The sequence below is a fragment of the Seriola aureovittata genome, chromosome 23 (genome assembly GCF_021018895.1).
Source record: "Seriola aureovittata isolate HTS-2021-v1 ecotype China chromosome 23, ASM2101889v1, whole genome shotgun sequence".
NCBI lineage: Eukaryota > Metazoa > Chordata > Actinopteri > Carangiformes > Carangidae > Seriola > Seriola aureovittata.
In genome coordinates this window covers 11,042,284-11,063,643 of record NC_079386.1, presented here as the reverse complement: position 1 = coordinate 11,063,643, position 21,360 = coordinate 11,042,284, and the positions used below count along the sequence as shown (strand labels likewise).

Below are 21,360 nucleotides of genomic sequence, written 5' to 3'. Positions count from 1 at the left end.
TTCTTGGCAGACGTGAGCTTCCATACAAGGTAAGGTATTCATTTGCAGTGGATGTCTTATAGTTCCTTCTCTAAAAAAAACACAGACAAGGTTGCCAGACAAGAATACACACCCAGTCTTCAGCATGTGAATCTCACAGTTCAATGAAAGGAGTGGAATACACAAACAGCAACTGCAGAAACCAAAACTAGGGAGAGAAGCGTGTCCACATGGCCAGCTGTATGAAGCCATGATATCAAATGTCAACAGTTCAGTTAGATTGGAGGTAATTAAATTACGTTTTTTGTTTTTTTATACATGATGCAACCAGGAGGATTTAGCCTAAAAGTTATTATAACCCAGTTAGTGTAACCTCTAATTTTGTGCAGTTTCACCACAATTTGACATGAGTAAGAAACCCGGAAATAGAGAGACGTACGGTGGGGGGGATGGACCTCTTGAGTGTGTGTTAGTGTAGAGAGAGAGCGAGAGAGAGAGAGAGAGAGAGAGAGAGAGAGTAAGAGAGTAAGAGAGTGAGTAGTACTCCAATAGGCACCCGTGGGAACAAGCTCACATCCAATCCACAGGCTGCCCGCTGATTCAATCTTACTCATTTTGGGAATATCGATCCGGTTTGATCAATATACGGATACCTTTCGATAAACTTGGCGCTCTCCGCAGCATCCTATCTCGCTTTTTATGAGCCGGATAAGATGGTAATAACGCAACTGACGTCCCCTGCGGTTCATTCATAAGTGGTGACAAGTCGTCCTCTGGCCCTGGATGTGCGACAGGTCGGTCGAACAGGACGAGCCGCTCGAGGAATACAAATTGTACTTGTGTGTGTGTGTGTGTGTCTGTGTGTGTGTGTGTCTGTGTGTGTGTGTGAGAGAGAGAGAAAACGTCCGGCGAAGGACCATGAGTCAGGCCGCCGATGTGCAGCGTTAAAACCGAGAAGATTTAGTGTTTCCTCGCTGTCCACCACCGGCTAAAGTGACGGTCCGAAGACTTAAAGCAGAGTGTGTGTATGTGTGTGTGTATGTGTGTGTGAGCTGAAGTCAAACGGAGGGATGACAGTCAAACTGGACTTCGAGGAGTGTTTGAAAGACTCCCCGCGCTTCAGGTAAGAGTTTCACCTGTTTCACTTTACTCATTGTTAAAGTCAATGGAGTTGTGGCTGATCTATGATTTCCAGCAGTAAACCCCCCCCCCTCAAAATCACCTTTCTTTTAGTTTGCTGAGCTTAAAGTCGCTCTACAAAGGCGGATAAACTCTCTTCTACTTATAAAACAACATATAGTTCTATTTGTACCATTTACCATTCATTTACAGGCAGGTACAGTGGCGTCATCTTGTTTCTGTGGCTTTTCAACCCCCCCCCCCAAAAAAAATATTAGCTTCAGTGAGTTTCAGTTGCTGGTCAATGAAAGGAATGTGGCATGAAAACTTGCAGGGCTGAGAAGACTGATCACAGGTCGGATAAGGTCTGATGTGTCATTGAACCACAGGAAGCTTGTATCAACCCTGGAAATTCAATATCGTAGTCATTTGTCAAAAACTCACAAACACTCTTGATATCCCCCATGCGTGCACGACTTTACTTTAAGCTCATAAAACCTCTTTCAAAAAGCCTTTAAAAGTTCCTAATCAAGGTGCCATTGTGCATGGTCAGCCATGATGTACAGTCAGTTTGGTTTCAACACAGAATCAGCATCTGCTGTAAGGGCAAAAGGGAAGTGTCACTGAGTTGGTTTTGCAAGCAGCTTCGAGAGAATTTGACAGAGCTTGGGTGTGCCCAGACAGTTTTTGGCATCCTGCCTGTGGCACAGTGGCTGGTGTCGTCTCCTCCAGCTGATTTGGCATGTTTCAGTCCTGGGTCTGGGCCTCTCTTTCTCCCTGTCCCTCTGTCTCTCTCTCTCTCTCTTTCTCTGTCTGTTGCCTGTATTGAATTCATGAGGCCTTCACAGTGCTGGAAAGTTTGAGCTGTGGCAGCTGCAGCGGCGAGGTCTCGTGTCAGGCCGAGAAGCAGAGGGAAGGAACCATGGAAAAGGGAAGGAAAGGAGGGACAGGGAAGGCCCGAGTTATCACACACGTAAACACGGTCAATTAAACGGATAAACAGGGTGAATGAAGGAAAAACAGGGGACAAGAAAGCTGCACTGACAACGCCGGACAGCCACTCAAATGTGCTGCCTCCTGTTGCTAGGTAACGATGGGGGTGGGAGGGCAACAGGAAGTGAGGCGCTGATGTGCTGAGGTGATCAACAGGAGAGACAGGAAGTGTGTTTTCTGTGGGGAGAACCACGGCGGAAACTTAGCTTTAGCTCTGTCTTAATTTGCTCTCTTACTCTCTGTCTCCAGTGCATCCGAAAACTGTGACACTAGTTCAGGGAGAAATGAAAAGGAGGTGTCTCTTTAAGAGAGGAATCCTTTTATCTGCCTCTTCTTGGCCTTTTTTCAGTCTTCCCTCTCTTTTCCTTCCCCACTCTCCTTAGCTGACTTGTCATTTGGTCGTATTGCAAGAAGGCATGACCTCAGGCTTTGATTCAAACATCCCCGCACTAACAAACACAGGAACACAAACAGTTACTGTCTGTCTAGGCCCTCCTCTCTCTTCTCTCTCCACTCAGTCTCGCCTCTTTTTCTCTTTTTTTTTTTTCTTCCTTTCTCTCTCTCTCTTTCTCTGTGTCTCTGTACTGTTGGTGGAAGGCAGCGGAAACCACATGGTTGAGCTCTTGGTATGTGAAGAGATGAGAGACAGAAAGAGATACTGACTGTCACACCAAGAACCGACAAACTAGCCACGCACAGGACGTCTGAGGCGCTTTTGTGCACATGTGTGAGGAGGCCGACGTTTGTACACGGAGGGAAAAACTTAATCAATTAGATACTCGGGAGTAAAAAGAGTGGATGTTTTGTCTGCAGGCCTACACACAAACTCATTTCAAATTCTACTCAAGGTCGCAAAACTGCTAAAAATACCAAATATGTCAAGCTCAGTCACAATGAAGCAAGTATAAAAATATGCACATGACCTGAAATATGTGGCGTACTGACTCGCAGTAACGCTGCAGCTTCATTCTGACATCAAAACAACAAAACAGACTGTTGTATGAAAACTATTTTAACTGTTGTGGAAGTTTTGAAGAGATGCAACCAATCGACTGATCTGTTGATTATTTTTTTAATTTAGCGATTCATTCATTTTACTTATCAATGGTTTATTTAAAAGAGAGAGTGTACACGAATAAACATGAAAGAAAAACAAGAGAGTAAACATGTCATATGAGGCCTTGTAATGCTACGCTGTCGGCTTTGAATTAAAACATGCAACAGAGGCAATGAAATGGGGAACATTCATGATAATGGAAATATGTCCTGAAGAAGCATTTAGTCAATAAAATGTCTGAAAACTCCCATTGCAAGTTGCCAGAACCTGAGTTGGCATCTTCATACTGCTTGTTTTATCCAATCAAGAGTTTTTACCAACTTTACTGTCACGTAAAAGAGAGAAAAGCAGCATTTGTTTGCCACATGTGCTTGATAAATGACTTAAACAATTAAGTGTTGATTGAAATCCTCCATTGATTTTCCCTCTATTGTCTCAAAGATTAATGGACTAATCATTTCAGCACTAAAATCACCCTGACTTCAACTTCTTCCAAACTCACCACATGTTTGGCACTGACCTCTCTCCATAAAATGCAACGGGAATATCTCTAGTGTTCATGTGTTACTCTAAGTGGATTTATGGCGACCTTTGACACCAAGATCCTGTGTATGACTCTGTGTGTGTGTTTGCCTGTTTCAGAGCGGATATCGAAGTCGTCCAAAACGATGTGAGCGAACTCGAGACAAGACTAGACAAGGTGAGATACATCACCCCTTACACCTACACCCACTTTTATAACACCATCCCGAGTCAGTGCTCTCCAACACACACACACACACACACACACACACACACAAACAAACAAACAAACACGCACATGCACACACAGGTATCAGTTGTCGTTGGAAACATGCTCCTCATGTTTGGAGGCAGTGAAGTGAGAGGTGGGTGACGGTGGTTTAAGTGTATTTCACCTGAAATAGAGCAGGAAGTAGCTTCAGGTGCGGCTTCCCCATCGTATTGTCCTGCAGCAGAGAGAACTACAGCTTGTTCTGCTTTGATGCGATAACCCATATTCCCCATTGCGTATTTGTGCTCAAACATGTTGCAGTTTCATATCTATTCAATTCAGAGGTCGCATGCTGTGTTTCTGTTCCCTGATGATACTGAACAAACATAAATTAGGATGCAGTGCCACTCTGTGCTGTTTATGGCTCTGCAGCGCAGGTTTCTATCTGTTCCATCATTTATCAAATAACAAAAAAACTGCATGGAAATAAACTGCAAGTCCTAAACAAAGCATCTGTTTTATTTAACTTTCACTGCAAAGCCGCAGACATGTGAGTGATTAATGTGTGGCAACAGGAAGACATAGTGATTTAGAAAAACTGGACTAACTGGGTTCAAGCCCTTCAGGCAACTTTTATCTCCTCCTGAGCAAAAAACTGGCTCTGTACGAGCTCCGGTGTTGCTGCTCCGTCGCTGAACTCTGACCCTACTGTCAAAGAAACAGAGAGACAAATCTCCCCGCATGAGCACCAGACGTATTACTGTGAGATTAGCTTAAAAAAAAAAGAAAAAGTAATCCTGTTCTGCTGCCATGCTGCGCTGTATCATGCTGTAACAAGCCTGATCTGAGGACAGATTAAAACATAACGTTGGAATAAAGTTCTTTGTATCATCTCGAATGTAAAAGTAACAGTTGGAATTAAAATTCCTGCATCCAAAATGTTCAAAATGGCACTTAAGTAAAAGTAAAGTATTAAAGTGTTATTCTGCATGGTGAGAACTTTGATTAAATTTAATGTTGGTCTAGGTTGAGCTAGCTCTAACTATTTTATATACTGTTGGATTGTTTAATCTATGTATTAATTGTCTATGTATCAACATAAATATCTTATAAAATGTGTCATATTTTATAAGATAATCGTATGTTTTGTACGTAAAATCTTGATCTGCAAAGTTGCTCTACCTGTGAGATAAAATGTAGTCTATGTTTAAGTACAATATTTCCTTTTACTAAGGAAGTACTGGAAAAGTATAAAGCAGTATAAAGGATGGAAATGGACACACTCATGTAAAGGACAAGTACCTCAAAACAGTACTTAAGTTAAGATCAGGATGTAGTCTGTGGTGTGGTTGGTGCATTATACAGAGTTTTCAGTGTGTTTCTATGATTTAGCATACACTCATAGACAGAATAATAATGGACACCTGTTGACCTAAAACTAAAGCCTCCTACAGTTGAATCAACACCTCTCTAAAACAATCTCTACAAAAACTGAGCATTATAATCTTCATGAAGGTAGGATTTGTTGTATTAAAGTGGATTTATTTTAGCTCGATGTGCATAATAAGCTGGTAGCTGAGGCGACATCTGCTGCCCGGTAGAGAGTGACTGATTTATTAACAGGCTGTTACTATCGCCGACACATTGGCCTGTTGTATCTTGTCACATATGTCAGTGGAAGATAAAATAAACTGTAGGTTCCTCTTTTCCTGTTTTCAATTATTTCTGAATAAGAGGGAGTAACGATGTCACCAAGCTCAGTGTAGCAATAGAAACGACAAAGCATAACAATAGCACAAGAGGAGGAGACTCATAAAGTCAGTTCAGTTCAGTTGCAAAGCAATATCTGCAGTTTGCTAACATTAGCTAACATTAGCCATCATAAGCTACTGGCAATAGCAGGACAAGAGAGACAGGGCCATACTGAATTGATTAAGAGTGTGTTTTATTGCCTAATAATTTACATGTTCATTTGTAAGAGGAAGAATGCATAATAAGTTCTTTCAAAATACTCAGTGTAACCTTAAGCACAGCGTGTACGTGGTCACACAGAAGAAGAGAGGCCTAATCAGGCACAAGTGGAAAAAACCTGTGTGGGTTGGCTGCAGTTTCAGCTTTTATTTTTGCTCAAGTCAAGTTAAATCTATTTTTTGCTGTAATTTTTATTTATTTATAGGTAATTCAAAGCTGCATTAATCAATTTTGCAGGATCAAATGAACGGTAGTCCCATTATTGTGTTGGTTTTAAGCACCTTACAACAGTTAGCTAGCAGCTAGCAGCTAGCTTACAAACACAGTGGAGCATTTAGCAGCTGAAGAGCCAGTTATTTCTCCTCAGGAGTTTGTGGAGACCAAATTGATCCAAATAAATATTAGACCTACTTTTGTGGCCAGTAACATGACTCCAAATGGGAGTTTTTGCCTGCTCTATGTTTGCTAACACTTCAGCCATAACAACTTTAGGAAGTGTGGTTTTGTTTATAGCTTGTTCTGCCTCTTCCATGTGGCCAAAATAATCAATGACTGTAGCTATAATTTACTCTTTTTTTTTTACTAGAAATTACTGTTTAAAGCTCAAACTGTCATGTTGTATGTGCAGTCATTTTGTATATCTGTAAATGTGTAAGATATCTTGACTCAGTACATATACCCAGCCTTTAAAATCTACTCTACTGCAGCTTAAAGAACTCTGGTCAGTATTTAACAGAAGCTGTGGGTTATTATATTCAGTAGTTGCAGTGATTACATTAAATTTGAGTAACTTCTCACTCAGACTGTTTCATTGCTTTAATGGTTGGTCTCCAGGAATAACTCCTCGTTATGTTTAATTATTCATCCTGATTATGACCGGCCGTTTGTTGCCTCAAGTGCTTCTATTTGAAGTGTCCAGGATGAGTGTGATATTTGACTGTGGTGTTGCATGTCTGTGTCCTGCAGCTTGTGAAACAATGCCAGGCCATGCTGGAGGCAGGCAGAGTCTACTGCCAGACCAGCAAGAGCTTCGTCAACGGCCTCCGGGAGCTGGGACCCCAGTGCTCCGGGGACAATATGATGGAGGTGAGAGGAGCATACCGACATACCAGTCATCAGGGAGTTATTTATACACTAATGTTATCTCCCATGTAGTGTTAAACCGTCATTTCCCCATTAAGATAGTGCCGTGTATTCAAGGAAAATGCTTTTCAACTTGTATGCACATCTGGAAGATGCTCATTTTATTTTTTTGAGTTGAGTGATTTGAACTTGAGAGCACTTACAGAAAGGGTTGTTTTAGATGAAAAACATGAAAATTGTTGATAAGATTTGATGAAATGCAGAGTCTAATCTAAGATCACTGTCCTGCAGGAGTGTTTGGGCACATTTTCCAAAAAGCTGTCTATTATCCTGGAGGCGCAGGGGGTGAGTAATGTCTGTCTTTTTGTCAGGCTTTTGATTTACTGTCTCTGTACACAGTTTCCATTGCCGTCATGACGCTTATCAGCTGCAGTATGTGGTCAAGCAAAGTTGCAGCACGCCGTTGAATGCATTACTTTTGACATTTAACAGTTCTCTGTGCTCACTGTAGTAGATTTGTCTCTCTCCTTTTCCCTGCTAGGAAGTGATTGAGACCACACAGAAGTCAGTCAAGACAAAGCTGCAGACCTTTGTGAAAGAGTGAGTGAGCCGCTTTGGCGGCCTTCCCTGTTTATTTCACCTAGTCTTTTTGTATTTGGTGCGTTTCTCCCACAGTGTAATTCATGCACTTCTTCAGACTGAGTCACTCCTCTGCATGTCTGCCAGCCATTAGCCCACCGCATGAAAAAAAATATTTGAGGCTTATGATCCGTAATTTTCCTTCTCCTCATACTTTGTCTTGCATTCTGCTCTCATTAGTAAGAATGATATGGTAGATTAGATGAGAGAGAGGATGTGTGATAGCATGTGACAGTAGCACATTAGCTGAATTTTTAGCCAGTGACACATTTTGAATGTGGTTTGAGCTGCTAGCACGTCTACACTTTTCTCATCAAATACTTGGTGGAACAAAGAAATGCTGACGCTATTTTCTTCAAGCAAACTTTACTGAATTCAAACTATATAATACCAGACAAAAAACACATGAATAATACATAACATAACTGCATTTATCCCCACTCCCCACCTACTCAGTCTGTCAAAGCTTAATGAAAGTAACAGTGCTAATATAATTTTGCACGATATAATACAGAGTAATATGACAGAAAAACTATAATGAGAGCCCGTTATAACCACACATAATGTGGTTATGCAAAACTGAAACAGTACAGAAAAATACATAGAATAAATATTTGAAAGTATATTATATAATAAGGGTCTTAGATTCGAAGGGGGACTGGAAACCTTAAAGAACAACCTTGTATGTCTTCTCAAAATAGCTTGTAAACCTGATGCTATTTATAATTCATTTTCAGTGTCCCCCTTTAAACTTACCACAAGACAGTAACTTACTTTTTTGGTCCTGAATCAGCCCATAACTTGCTTCTGCTTTTGTACTGAAAGAAAACAAAATGTAAAAAAAGAAGGCTCATCTGTAATTTCTTTAACAGCCTGATTTCACAAACTTATTTGTCAAGTGGAAACTAAACACACATGTGAACAGAACGATCAAACCAAACCCTCTTTTCTACCCTTATTGTCCTCCAGAGATGTTCGTCGGTTCAAAGATGTGCGCAAGGAGTTTGAGCGCAGCAGTGAAACCCTGGAGGGGGCGCTGGCCAGAAATGCTCAGGCGCCACGGGGGAAGCAACATGAAGTGGAGGAGGCGAGTAATGCTCTGCTCAACGCACGCAGGACCTTTCGGTCTGAGGCCCTGGACTATGTCCTGGAGGTGAGAAAGAAGGGATGAAGGATCTCTCATCTCTAATTTTCTCTATGTCTCATTATTAATTCATTAACTTTGCACTGTGTGTGTTTGTGTGTGTGCATAGAAACATAGATATGCAGGACCCACTTCAACGTAGATTACATATGTGACAAAATAACATCTGATTATAGTTGTGCCTTTGCTGTTTTAAATGACAACAAGTTTGCCTCGAGGCTTCACTCCAGGACTGTGGTTGTGGCTCGCAGCAGTTTCACTGGCCACTGAGTTTTTGGTCATGGAAACATGAAGTTTCTGAAACCACTGCTTCCTTGTGTTTCAGATTAATGTCATTGAGGCCAAGAAGAAGACAGACATTCTGATGGCAGTGAGTTCACGTTGACCTATTTTAAGTCCATCTTGTGTTTTTGTTGGTATATTGTGTCTGTATCTTTAATGTAAAATGTGTGTCTTTATGGTTTATGGGATTAGTTTTTTTTCTACTGGTTTTGTTGAGGGCGTTCTTGTAAACGTTTTCTCGTGCTCCCTGTCAGATGTTGTCGCTGATGGAGGCCCAGGCACAGTTCTTCCAACTAGGTCACCAGTCACTGTCAGAACTGGACGACTATCGACGGAAACTGAATGAAGAGGTAACAGCTCGTTAGAGCCCCAGTGACTTAATTTCCTTTGTTACAACTTTATTTCACTTGCAAATCATCATGTGAGGTGCCAACATGCCGATCAAAGACAAGAAACTGGCTCTGCACAAATCACAAAAAGGAAAAACAGACACTTAACCTTAGGGCAACTTGTGTTCAGTGCTTTCATTGTGCGAGGAGTAATCTGGAAATCTGGAAGCAGGGGGAAACGGCTAACCTAGCCTAGTTCAAAGGCTAGCTAACGGTTCCCCCAGCATGAGTCTTTTTGGTAAGCTAGGCTAATTGACTTCCAGCTCTAGCTCCGTACTCACCTCACTCTCAGCAACAAAGTGAATAAACATCCTTCCCAAAATGTCAAACTATTTGTTTAACTATCTCTAAACTTGGAAAAAACCGTAGCATAAGGTTTTTGGCTGTCAGTGACGTTCCCATGACCTGAGCACCTTCTTTTCAAGGAGTGAATACCGTTGTCGCAATGTGATGAAAGGCAGCTATTTAGGCTGGACCTGGGAGAGAGGAGAGGAATGCATCTACGGTTCAATGTAAATAGGGTCTCTAATCACGTTTTGCAATGGCAGACTTGCTAGCTAATGCTACTACTTTTAGCTTTCACCAGGCTCACTTAAGCTAGCTGGCAGAGACAGAGTTAGGTGACCTTTCATCTTGCTGGATTGATTTTTTTCACTACATGCACCAATTTACCATTGCACTGCACAGATCACATATATACCTCGCTGAGACCAACTTGGGGTGAGGACCCACCCAAGGGGTTGTAAGATAAATCTGAGGATTAACAAGATGATTACACACAATTCTGTCTTTGTGTGTTTTTATACTTCTCTAAACTTTGCCTTTTCCTCGTCCTCGTGAAATGTTTGATAGTGTGCCTCCCATAGCCTCCAACAATTATACAAATGAAACACCAGCCAGAATCTTCGGAATAACTGCAGTTAGTGGCGCCAATCTACCATAAAAGTTGAAACGTGCGAGTTAAAGAGGAGAAGGCGTACACAAGCTGATGAAATCAATGCAGGTTTCAAACACTAAAAAGAGGTTTTTGCAGACGGTTTATGAGGCAGGAAATGGACTCAAAATGTTTATTCTGGCTGAGGGATATACAACATATCAGTAAGACCTGTTGAAACCATGTTTGTATACAATAAAGCACATGATATCTTTAATGTTAGTAGATGTTGTTTGTGTGAATTGCATCAGACGTTTTTTTTTTTGCATCTTTCTGGGGGGCGTGGTGGCTGAAGAGTCACAAGCTGACATCACACTTTCATTGTGACAGGAAAAAGTGAGCAACAACAGGAAATATTTCACATGTCTGTGTGTCTGTGTCTGTGTGTGTGTGTCTGTGTGTGTGTGTGTGTGTGTGTGTGTGGATTTGTTTTATTATATTTAAAGGGTCCAAAAACTGGGAGCCCACTGTACTTGTGGGGTCCAACGTGTTTGTGGGGACCGAAAAGGTATACCCCCACATTTTAAATTTTAGGGTTCAGTTTATAATTAAATTGATTCGGGGGTGGGGTTAGTCCTTCATTTGTGGTTTATTCCTGCCTCTTGACTGTGGAAAAACATTTTTCCACTGTCAACCTTGAACATTAGCAGTCTTATTATTGTTGACTGTTTTTTGTTGTTTTTTGATAAATGAAAAGAATTTGAAACAGGAAATGAATATGTCAGCAATCACTGGCCAAATCAAACCACAGCAAAGCTCTTCCTGTTTCAACAGGAAATGACAGGAGCAAGAATAAGCAGATGAGACAGAAAGATGGAGAGAGAAGGAGGAATAATACACTGAACAGACTCTCTACTAAGAGCGACCACCAGGGTTGTTTCTCAGTTTGGCACAGGATGTTCAACACTTCCTAATTCCTGTTTCCTGAAGAGTCTGCAGGAGTGATAACCTGCCTCGAACCTGTTGATCTCTCTCCATGTCTGACTTTCTCACACAGGCAAACATGTCAGAGAGGGCAGGAAAAGGAAAAAGGGGAAAGTTTTCCCTCAGTGCAGCGAACAGGCAGAAAAGACAGGACAACTAAACAGACACAAATAGAAAAAAAGTCTTTTAGGTTGAATAAAAGAAATCTATTTCCTCATTGGGTTTTAACACCAGAGTTTGTATTCGGCCTACTGAAGCAGTGTGAAGTCAGTGTTTTACTACACTGACTTCACTTAAACTGCAAATCAGTAAATGTTCCATGAAGCTTTAAAGATTATACATGAGAGATCTTTGATGCTGGCATCCCGAAGAAGAGTTAATTGAGTGAAATGCATTATGAGAGTTATTATGAGCGGAGAAATACGTACATCATTTAAAAAAATCAATAGTGGTGTCTGGAGAATGACCGCTCTCTATTTCTGTTTCAACAGCACACTCAGTTCGTCCTGAACTCGGCCAGAGAGAAGAGGGACATGGAGCAAAGACATGCTGCCGTCAAGAAAAAGGTAATAAAGTTAAACTGTTTAAACATTTAAAAGAACACCTTTGGATACATCCTAAAAATCCTGTCACACCTACAACTAAAGGTGTCCAATCCCTTCCTTGTAATTTGACAAACACACAGTGATTTGTCTTTTTTAAAATATTTGTAGGATGTGTCCTACGATGACTCCATCATGGATTTTAATGCTGATGCAGCTAATGGGATCGCCATGGAAGGATACCTCTATAAGAGAGCCAGCAACGCCTTCAAGACCTGGAGCAGGTACAGGTTTTACCCAACTATGTTATCTCAGATGATTTTCTCCCTCCATTGATCTCATTTAAAAGAGCTTAAATGTCCTCTCTATTGGAAACTGTGCTGTGTGTGTTCACGTGTGTGTGTGTGTTGTGTGTGTGTGTGTGTGTGTGTGTGTCCACTATTTGTCTTTTCCTTTTCTGCTTAAGTAACAATGAATCCAAAGGACTTCATGACCTTTTCATTTTCTTTCTCCACTCCAGACGCTGGTTTTCAATTCAAAAAAATCAGCTGGTGTATCAGAAGAAATTCAAGGTATACTTTAAATAAATACCACTATTTTTAAAATGCATTGTTTTTTTTAAAATAATCTCTTCAGAAGCATTTATAGCCAAACTCAGAACAAAGAGGTTAATTTAAACAAAGACTTGCACATATAAGCAAACACAAGCGCAGTCTGACCTGCATGTTTTTGCTGTGTGCTCTCAGGACCAGCCCACAGTTGTCGTGGAGGATTTGCGTCTTTGCACAGTCAAGCCCAGCTCCGAAAACGAGAGACGGTTCTGCTTTGAAGTGGTCTCCCCGTCAAAGTGAGTTTGCGTGGGTGAGCGTGTTCATGCATACGTGTGTTTGAGTGATGGTGCATCCTGCAAAGTGAGTTTGTCAAAATTTGTCTATGTCCGTTTCTCATGTACACAGAAATGAGGTGATCACAGTGCATATGTGTGTGTGTTTGTGTGTGTGTGTGCGTGTGTGTGTGTGTGTGTAGGTGTTGTCTGTTGCAGGCGGACTCAGAAAGACAGCAGCAAGCATGGATCAGTGCCGTCCAAAACAGCATCGCCTCAGCCTTCCAGGAGCGCAGAGAGGACCCACACAGCCCAGTGAGAATACACACCTACACACAAACACACACACACACACACACACACACACACACACACACACACACAGCCTTCTATATCTGCATTTCTCAGTGGGAGTTTAATCCGAGAAGGTACAGAGGAAGTTTCATACCTTTGTGTGTCCTCATTCCCGTATCTGTGTGTGTGTGTGTGTGTGTGTGTGTGTGTGGTTATCAGAGACAGCGCTGCAGCTCGATGTCGACGAGCACTTTGGCAAGCGGGGGAGGAGGAGGAGGCGTAGATCAGGAGTGCGTGGGCTACAAGGCGCTGGAGGAGGTTCAGGCGATCCCGGGGAACCGGCAGTGCTGCGACTGCGGAGAGCCCGGTCCTGATTGGGCCTCCATCAACCTGGGCATCACACTTTGTATTGTCTGCTCAGGGATACACAGGTACACACACACACACGTATACACACACATATATACACGCACATACACACGTTTGGCTTGAAACCTGAGTTTGAATAGTTTTCCTGTCTAACAGGAGCCTGGGAGTCCATTTCTCCAAAGTGCGCTCCCTGACTCTGGACTCCTGGGAGCCAGAGCTCATTAAGGTAAGTTAACCATTTAACTACAACTGCTACACAACCTCATTATTGCCTTTTCTGTGTCAACACAAAGTTCCAGTGAGAATGATGATGCATTATGTTATTTCTGTGCTGTCTTTAGTTGATGTGTGAACTAGGAAACACAGTAATCAACAGGATCTACGAGGCCCGGATCGATGAGATCACCATCAAGAAGCCACATCCGTCCAGTCCCAGGTACGAATCATCAATACTGTCCCAACGTGCAGACGTTAAAGGGCCATTCCAATGATTTTAGACGTGCAGTTCCCTTTACACACTTTACACACGCACGAAAGTACAACTCAGGCTGTGAAAACTCAGGCTTGAGGTTACACATTTATAACAGAACGTCTGCGTTGAAGGATGTCGGCATTTACCAGGCAGGAAGGATCTAATGAAAAGATGCTTTTGGTTGCATTATGGGAAATGTAACCCAGTGTTTCTTAACATTGAGCCACACCAGAGGGTAAAAGTCAGGATATCTCAGCCTCTGTTGCTTCAGTCTTGACCGCTCTTATTTCAACATGTCTTTTCGAAGTCTCTTTATAGCACTTTATAGAAGTGCAGTACTAAATGGGTGGACTACCCCTTTAAGTCGGGAGAAACGAACAAGGAATGAAATAAGAACGGCCAAGGACATAAGATTTCTAGATTAATTTTTTTCGCATGATTCATTTTTATTTTCTCTTTTATTTTATTCACTCGTCTGAGATTTAGTTTTCTTTGCGAACATGTGGCCTAAATTACAATTTATCATCTCAATATGCTAATTATAAGGCCGTTAATCAAACACTTCGCCGGTCTGTGTCGCAGCATCAGTCTCAATTCGGGTGGCCAAATACATCTCCCACAATAGACATCTTGGTTTATTGAGATATGAGCAGTAGGTCGTCTCATGCTTGTTAAAAATGAGATGTCAGCTTTGTTTGGTCTTTGTGAAAGCAGTGCACAGTGTGATTACGTTGCAGGAAGAGCGACTGATGTAGTAGCCACTGGCAGTCGAGATGGTCTACCATAGATGGCAAACCACAGATGTGAGAAACCCCGGATGGTTTGACCGATATCTGCCTAAAGTGCATTAAAGGAAAAATGGATGAAGTCACACTTTCAGTGGCACGTTTAAACTGCGCTGATTTGGAAAATGATGAATGGAAAACCAAATATGATGGAGGGAAAATAAATCCTGACACGAAAGACAAAAATAAATCATGTGGAATTAAATTACATGCATACATTGTAATCATGTATTAAAATGTATTTATTACTCAATTGCTTTGGACAGTTTTAATTGTTTGCCTTTTAAATAAGTCATGTTTGGTTTAATGAGACAAGAGTCCACACTTGTACTACAAATCTGTCTTTGATGGAAATTAATTTCAAGGATTAAAGACTTTCTGGCATCATTTATTAAGCTGTTGATCCGACGTGACTGTTACTGCAGCTGCAACAACACTCAGAAATCAACAGCAACACGCTCGTCATCTCTTCCTGCTGTTTATCACATGAAGGTCAAATTCTGCCTGTGCACGACATATTTTTACACGACCAAAGTTTAAGTCGTCACACTCTGATTGTGAGCAGATTTTGCTGCAGCTCTCCACGACTCAGTGATTCAGTGGCTGAGTTTTAAAAAAAGGGCCATGTGGTTTAAAATGGTTATATCAGCAGCCTACAACTTTCTTTAGACTTATTTTTTAACTTCCTCTTCTCTCCTCTCTTGTGTCACAGCAGTCAGGAAGTGCCACAGGTACAAGATACAGATGGTTAACATCGTGACTAAAATTGTCCGGAAACTTGTTGTGAGGCTGCATGCTTTCTGCGGCATGAGCTTTCAGTCCTGTCACACATCATTTGATTATTTCAGTATCGCACTCCTTTTTGAAAAATTATATATTTTGCGGTGTTAATGTTTTTATTTTTTAGTCACACATGGATGGACCAAAGGCTTCTTGGTTCACAGCTGATAAACATGGAGAAATTTGACATTTCTGCTGTAATAAAGAGTAAAAAAGGGAGACGCTGTGTCCTAGATAGACTCCTTTTAACTGAATTTATCACTTAATTAAAAAGACACTCAGTGCCTAAGAGACATGTGTTAAGCATTCATGTTGCACAGCTGTCCAAGCAAGTTGTGGAGTCAAACCGAGAGCAAGTGAAGCCAGAAACATACTGACAAACAAAGCCCTGCATGTAGGCTTCTTTTGTTTAGTTTACGCAGTCATCAGCAGTAAGCACACATTCCTCTCTCCATCTTTCTCTCTGTCTAATCTTTCGTTTCTGTCCCTCAGAGGAGACAAGGAGTCTTGGATAAAATCAAAGTACGTTGAAAAGAAGTTCATCCAAAAGCTGCCAGAGACCGGACGAAACCCCCCGCTGAGGCGATCCAGCGCCAGGAGGAACCGGGCGGCCACGCAGGAGCGGACTGCACAGCGGCCGCCGCTCAAGCCCAAACCGAACCGAGCCACTCTGCCTCGGGTCACAGGTAAACCATGAGGACGATGGAGAGATGGAAAAATCTGTGGGCTGTTAAAGTTTAATAACTCAGCTGGTTTACTTGTTTGTTGTCTAGTTCATCACTCGCTTACTCCTGCTGATGTTAACAAAACAAGAACACAAACACTCACACAATCCCCAAACTTGGTGATCCGGCAAAAGCAGATAATCCTAAGGGCCTACTCTGCTGTATTTATGTGTGTGTGTGTGTGTGTGTGTGTGTGTGTGTGTGTGTGTGTGTGTGTGTGTGTGTGTGTGTGTGTGTGTGTGTGTGTGTGTGTGTGTGTGCTGTTGTTGTTGCAGTCAGCAGAATAAACCTGTAATCGTGGCTCTCTCTCTCTCACACACACACACACTTTCTCTCTCTCTCTCTCTCTCCTTCCTCAGGGCTCAGCCCCAGTGACCTTGTCCAAAAGAACAATACAAGCTTTTACAAAGGTAAGATAAAACACCCACACACATACTAATGCACACATACAGTATGAGCTGGCAAAAACAAGCTTGTACAAGGTGCTTAACATGGACTGTCAAACTAGAACATTTTGAAAAGTGTTACACCACCACATTATATGTATTGAATCTTGAAAGGAGGAAAAGGGTAAAAAAACAAAAAAAAGGCCCTAACGTGTCAAAACTTCCTTTTCCCTTTTTAAAAAAGGAGAAATTAACTGTCTGCTCCCCTCAGATGTGGACGAGGAAGAGGAGGATCTGAGCGGACTTCACCCGGGAGCGCTGTTGTACCGATCGGCGGCCCTGCAGAACTTCCCAGTCATGGCCGACGCTTTGGCTCACGGCGCCGACGTCAACTGGGTCAATGTGGCTGAGGAGTCCAGCACACCGCTGATACAGGCCGTCTCAGCGGTGAGGGAGACCCCCCCCCCCCAACCTGTCCTCTAGCAACACCTGCAGGCCGTTTTTTTACCTGAGTAACATTATGGTGCTGGAGGAGCTCTGATGATGGTTGTGAATGTTTAATGTCCCCAGAGGATGAATCCTCTTGATTTTTACCACCTGAATTTATTAATTTATCTACTCAGTCACAGTCTTGACTCTTGAGACGGAGAATTATTTAAAAACTGTTTAATTGTTTAAAAACTCTCGTTAGCGTTCCTGTTGCACCACCCACCAATCAAAATACACTTTGCACTAAAAATATCTCATAATTGACATGAAATTATCTGACCATATTCATGCAGCTAGCCGGATAAACTCTTGGGCTAACCTTAGCATCTTTAGCGTTACCCCTGTTACTGGTGTAAAATTACAAGATCAACACTTTTCCCTGCTGCCTTTCTGTGCCACCGGCAGGGTTTTATCTGTTTTGTCTCATTGTGTTAACCTGTTTGGACAAGGTGACAAAGTAAGGAGACGTTCAGAGAGGGTCGTGTAGGTTGTGTGTATAAAAATCCAAACAGCATCTCACGTGTTGTCGTGTTTGGAACCAGAACGCCCTGGCAGCCTGCGAGTTCCTGCTGCAGAACAGCGCCAACGTCAACCAGGTCGACAGCAACGGGAGAGGACCGCTGCACCACGCCACCATCCTGGGTCACACTGGGTAGGACACAGTGTCTCACACACACACACACACACACACACACACACACACACACACACACACACACACACACACACACACACACACACACTCACACATGTGCAGAATCAGTTTCTTCTGTGTGCAAAAAGGTGACATGGCAGTGCAACTTATAAACCATGTAACTGTGGAGACATTAATAGGCTATGCCTGACAGTAACACAAAGAATAAAAAAGATACACAACAAAATTTCCGCTGTGAATAACATTTTTATCTCATAAACTCAGAGGTTGACACCGCTTGGTTTATCAGACAGAAAGGCAACTGCAGACCAATAAACAGATTACTTTATACACACACACAAAATCTATTTAAGCCTCTAGGCACGGTGCCCAAAGCCACTAAAAGAGCTAAATAGATTCACCTTGTTCTCCCAAATGATATTTCAGTGTTGGGTAAAGTGGAAAATCTCAGCAAGTGATGAATTAAATTAATATAGAAGAAACTCCAAAAGAGCCTGCAAGCGCTAATTTAAGACTTTTAATTAGGTTTTTGAATTTATTTTATCTTAAAGCATCACAGAACTGTGTGCAGTTTGACGCTTGTTTTACAGCAACATTTCCACCAAGTAATCTTTGCCAAACGAACGTGACCGTTTGTTTGGCAAATGTTCCTAAAAGGGAGAAAATGTAGATAACATAGAGCCCAGTATTTCACTGTTTATCTGAAAGTTGAAGCTGAATCTGGCTCCAATCTCCTCGCGCCTGAGTCAAATTGCTGAGCGCTGCTGTGGTGCACGTCTGGTTCGAGCGTGACAGTGCATTCAAGAATAAGGGTTATAAAAAAATATAACGACTGAGGCAAATTTCTGAGTGATCCTGAAAGATCCTATTTGTTCTACTTGTCTGTAGGAGGAGGTAATAAGCCACAAGAACTTTTGTCCATTCCTGTTCGTGTTTCTACCACATCTGAAGAAATTGATGGATTTTGAGATGCAATATTCACACATTATCAAACAACATCACAGAGTCTCTTTTAATGCGTTTCCCTTCTTTCCCAGGTTGGTTTGTCTGTTTTTAAAGCGAGGTGCGGACTACAACGCCAGAGACAAGAACCAGAAAGACCCTATAACTATCGCCGTGGACAACGCCAACGCCGACATCGTCACCCTGTGAGTGTTCGGGGACACGATGAAACGTCTGATGCGAAACGTGTAAACAGTTAACAGACCTCTAACTGCTCTCCTCTCTTTCAGGCTGAGGATTGCCAAAATGAACAAGGAGATGCGGGAGATGGATGGAGCATTTGGCCAATCAGGTCACTCAGGGGGGCAGGGATCTGGGGGGATACAGGGCGGGAGCGGAGGTGGGCTGGGCCACACCAGGAAGAGCCTGCAGGCCATAAAGAACCACATAAGTGGCTGGGCTCTGGGGGGGCAAAATGATTAGTGGGGGATAAAGGTCACCCCTGGATTTGGGCTTGTTTTTGGCTGTAAGCTAAAAGGAAAAAGAAAATGTGGAAATGTTTTCCACTAGTTGTCAAGCATCACTGGTGAAATCACTGGTTTTGCATGCGGTCATGTGGTGTTTATCTGCAACGTTTGCACAGACATTTCATGGCCTTTCGCGTGTATCATTCAAGGAAACATGCATCATCATTTCTAAGATAGAAAAAAAGAAAAAAGAAAATAGCCTCCTCTGAGGAAGCATAAAATCCACTTCTTGTAAACCAAGAACGAGCCAGAACACAGGGTACGACCGTATGAAGTGTAAAGGACGTAAAATGAAAACAGATTTATTCATCAGCAAAGACTGGAAAAATGTCTTGTGAGACAAAGGACGGACATTGTGTGAAACATTCGTCCCAGGAGTCCACATGCACTTTCAATTATAAACGCACATCATCCTGCACTTTGAAACCCACAAAAATCTCCAAATAACTATAATAAACAACAATAGAGAGCGTTTCATGTGGGTGTTTCCGATGTCACTGTTGTGTAACTGAGGTTTCAGAAAATGTATAGATATAGTAGACCTATATCAGGCCTATTTATCTGATATTGTATATTTGGGATGTTTTTACATACACCATGTACATATTTTGTTTTGTATCTTGATGTTTGTTAGGCTGATATTTCCAGTCCAGTTTTTAAGCTAAATTCAATGTTGGGTTTGGTTCTCAAGGACGATTTTTCTCCTACTATTCTGTGAATAGTGACACAGTTTGAGCTTTTACACTGTTTGTATTTATGGTCCAAGAGCTCTGTGCTGTAGCCCTTGAGCTTAAGGTTAACAGTGGGTTGTGTTTGCATTTTGTCATCTGGCTCCTTTTCAAGCTGCAAAGTCCATTCTTTCATGATTGTCCTCGAGGCTTTTTTGTTAAGTTTCTCTCCAGTTTCCAGCGTGAACCGTTTTCAGTTTTCACTCATGAAGGAATGGAAACGTGAGGCTTTTGTCTGCTTGAAACAACTGCTGGTCGGTATTTGACGTGCTGTGCTTTATCGTTGTGTGTCTTTGTTGTGTGCACTCATGTGCCTTTGCCTTCTGCCTGCTGAGATGTCCGGCTGGTCTCAACTGCTTGCGCAGTGTGCCACCTACTGAAAACTAAGAGGTAAAGTGCATGTGCATGCCCTAATGTGTGTTTATTTGTTCAGTTGCATGCTTCTCGCTTTAGGGCTACTACTCTAAATGAGTTCAGGAAATAGTCGGTGGAGTTTATGTCATTAAAATTGAATATGTCCCCGTGAAAATTATGTAGCTCTTGCGGAAAGATGTTATGGTTCAAACACAGCTGTGCCTCATTAAAATAGAGGATGTGGCCAGAAATAAAGAGAAGAATTAAAAACCAGAAAAGATGGCATTAATTTGACCTTGGATTCTTAAAGTTAACAGCCCTTAAGCTTGTAATCATCTTAAAAAAATGTCTGGCTTTAAGGCTCATTTCTTCTTCTGCGGTTTTTTTTCCAGGTGATGAAACCTACCAGGATATCTTCAGAGACTTTTCACACATGGCCTCAAACAACCCCGAGAAGCTCAAACGCCGCAGCGCAGACCCCAAATCTTAACCAGCTGTTCCTCAACCTGTCGTACAATGCTACATTTCACACTTCAGCCGGACATACTTGGAAAACACATACATGCTAGCATTCAGCTCACAGGCGCGCACACACACACACACACACACACACACACACACACACACACACACACACACACACACACACACACACACATACATACACAGATTTTCCCTGGCTGCCTGCCACACGTTCAGTCATAGCTCAGCTGGTGTTGACTTCAGAGGGACGGACGCTCCCAACAGTGAATTCTTTGTGCAAACACGTCAGAGCAGAACAATTGTGTCCAAGTGGAAACACTGGAACAGCTTTATGAGACCAGCATGAGGTGTCTTTATGTCTAGCAGAGGGTAACACCATCACTCTGCCAAGATTTCCTAATTAAATCCAGTAAATGTATTGTTTTTTTTTTTTAAACCAAAAAGGGCTGAGTTTTTATGTTCCTTTAGCATTTGAAATGACTCGATACCTGAAAATAAAGTGAAGATGTTTAGTGAAAATGGACGTAATTGTGGCAAAAAGGTGAAATTTTATGTCAATTGAAATTGAATTTTTTTTTATATTTGGAACATTTTTCGACGCTGTTCAAGTCTGTTTTGTCGATTGATGTGAGGTACTTCAGATTTGTAACATGATATGATAAATAAAACGTAATACAAAACTTACATTTAAGTGTGTTGAAGTGTTTAAGCTCTAAATTTGACATTTGGAATGAGGAAATATTCAATGGTCTACATTTG

General features: G+C 41.9%; 1 protein-coding gene across 1 annotated transcript; it reads left to right on the top strand.

Annotated features, from left to right (window-relative positions):
- Window positions 1-487: 487 nt before the first annotated feature.
- acap1 (ArfGAP with coiled-coil, ankyrin repeat and PH domains 1) lies at window positions 488-21,285 on the top strand. The gene is made up of 23 exons (XM_056369139.1): window positions 488-1,102; window positions 3,791-3,848; window positions 6,819-6,938; window positions 7,227-7,280; window positions 7,477-7,535; window positions 8,544-8,727; window positions 9,044-9,088; window positions 9,255-9,350; window positions 11,739-11,813; window positions 11,961-12,073; window positions 12,310-12,361; window positions 12,536-12,636; window positions 12,816-12,927; window positions 13,126-13,337; window positions 13,432-13,501; window positions 13,617-13,711; window positions 15,805-15,998; window positions 16,397-16,447; window positions 16,695-16,870; window positions 17,455-17,564; window positions 18,605-18,715; window positions 18,800-18,861; window positions 20,511-21,285. The coding sequence occupies exons 1-23, from the start codon at window positions 1,050-1,052 to the stop codon at window positions 20,606-20,608; spliced, it is 2,301 nt and encodes a 766-aa protein (XP_056225114.1). The 5' UTR covers window positions 488-1,049; the 3' UTR covers window positions 20,609-21,285.
- Window positions 21,286-21,360: the final 75 nt, after the last annotated feature.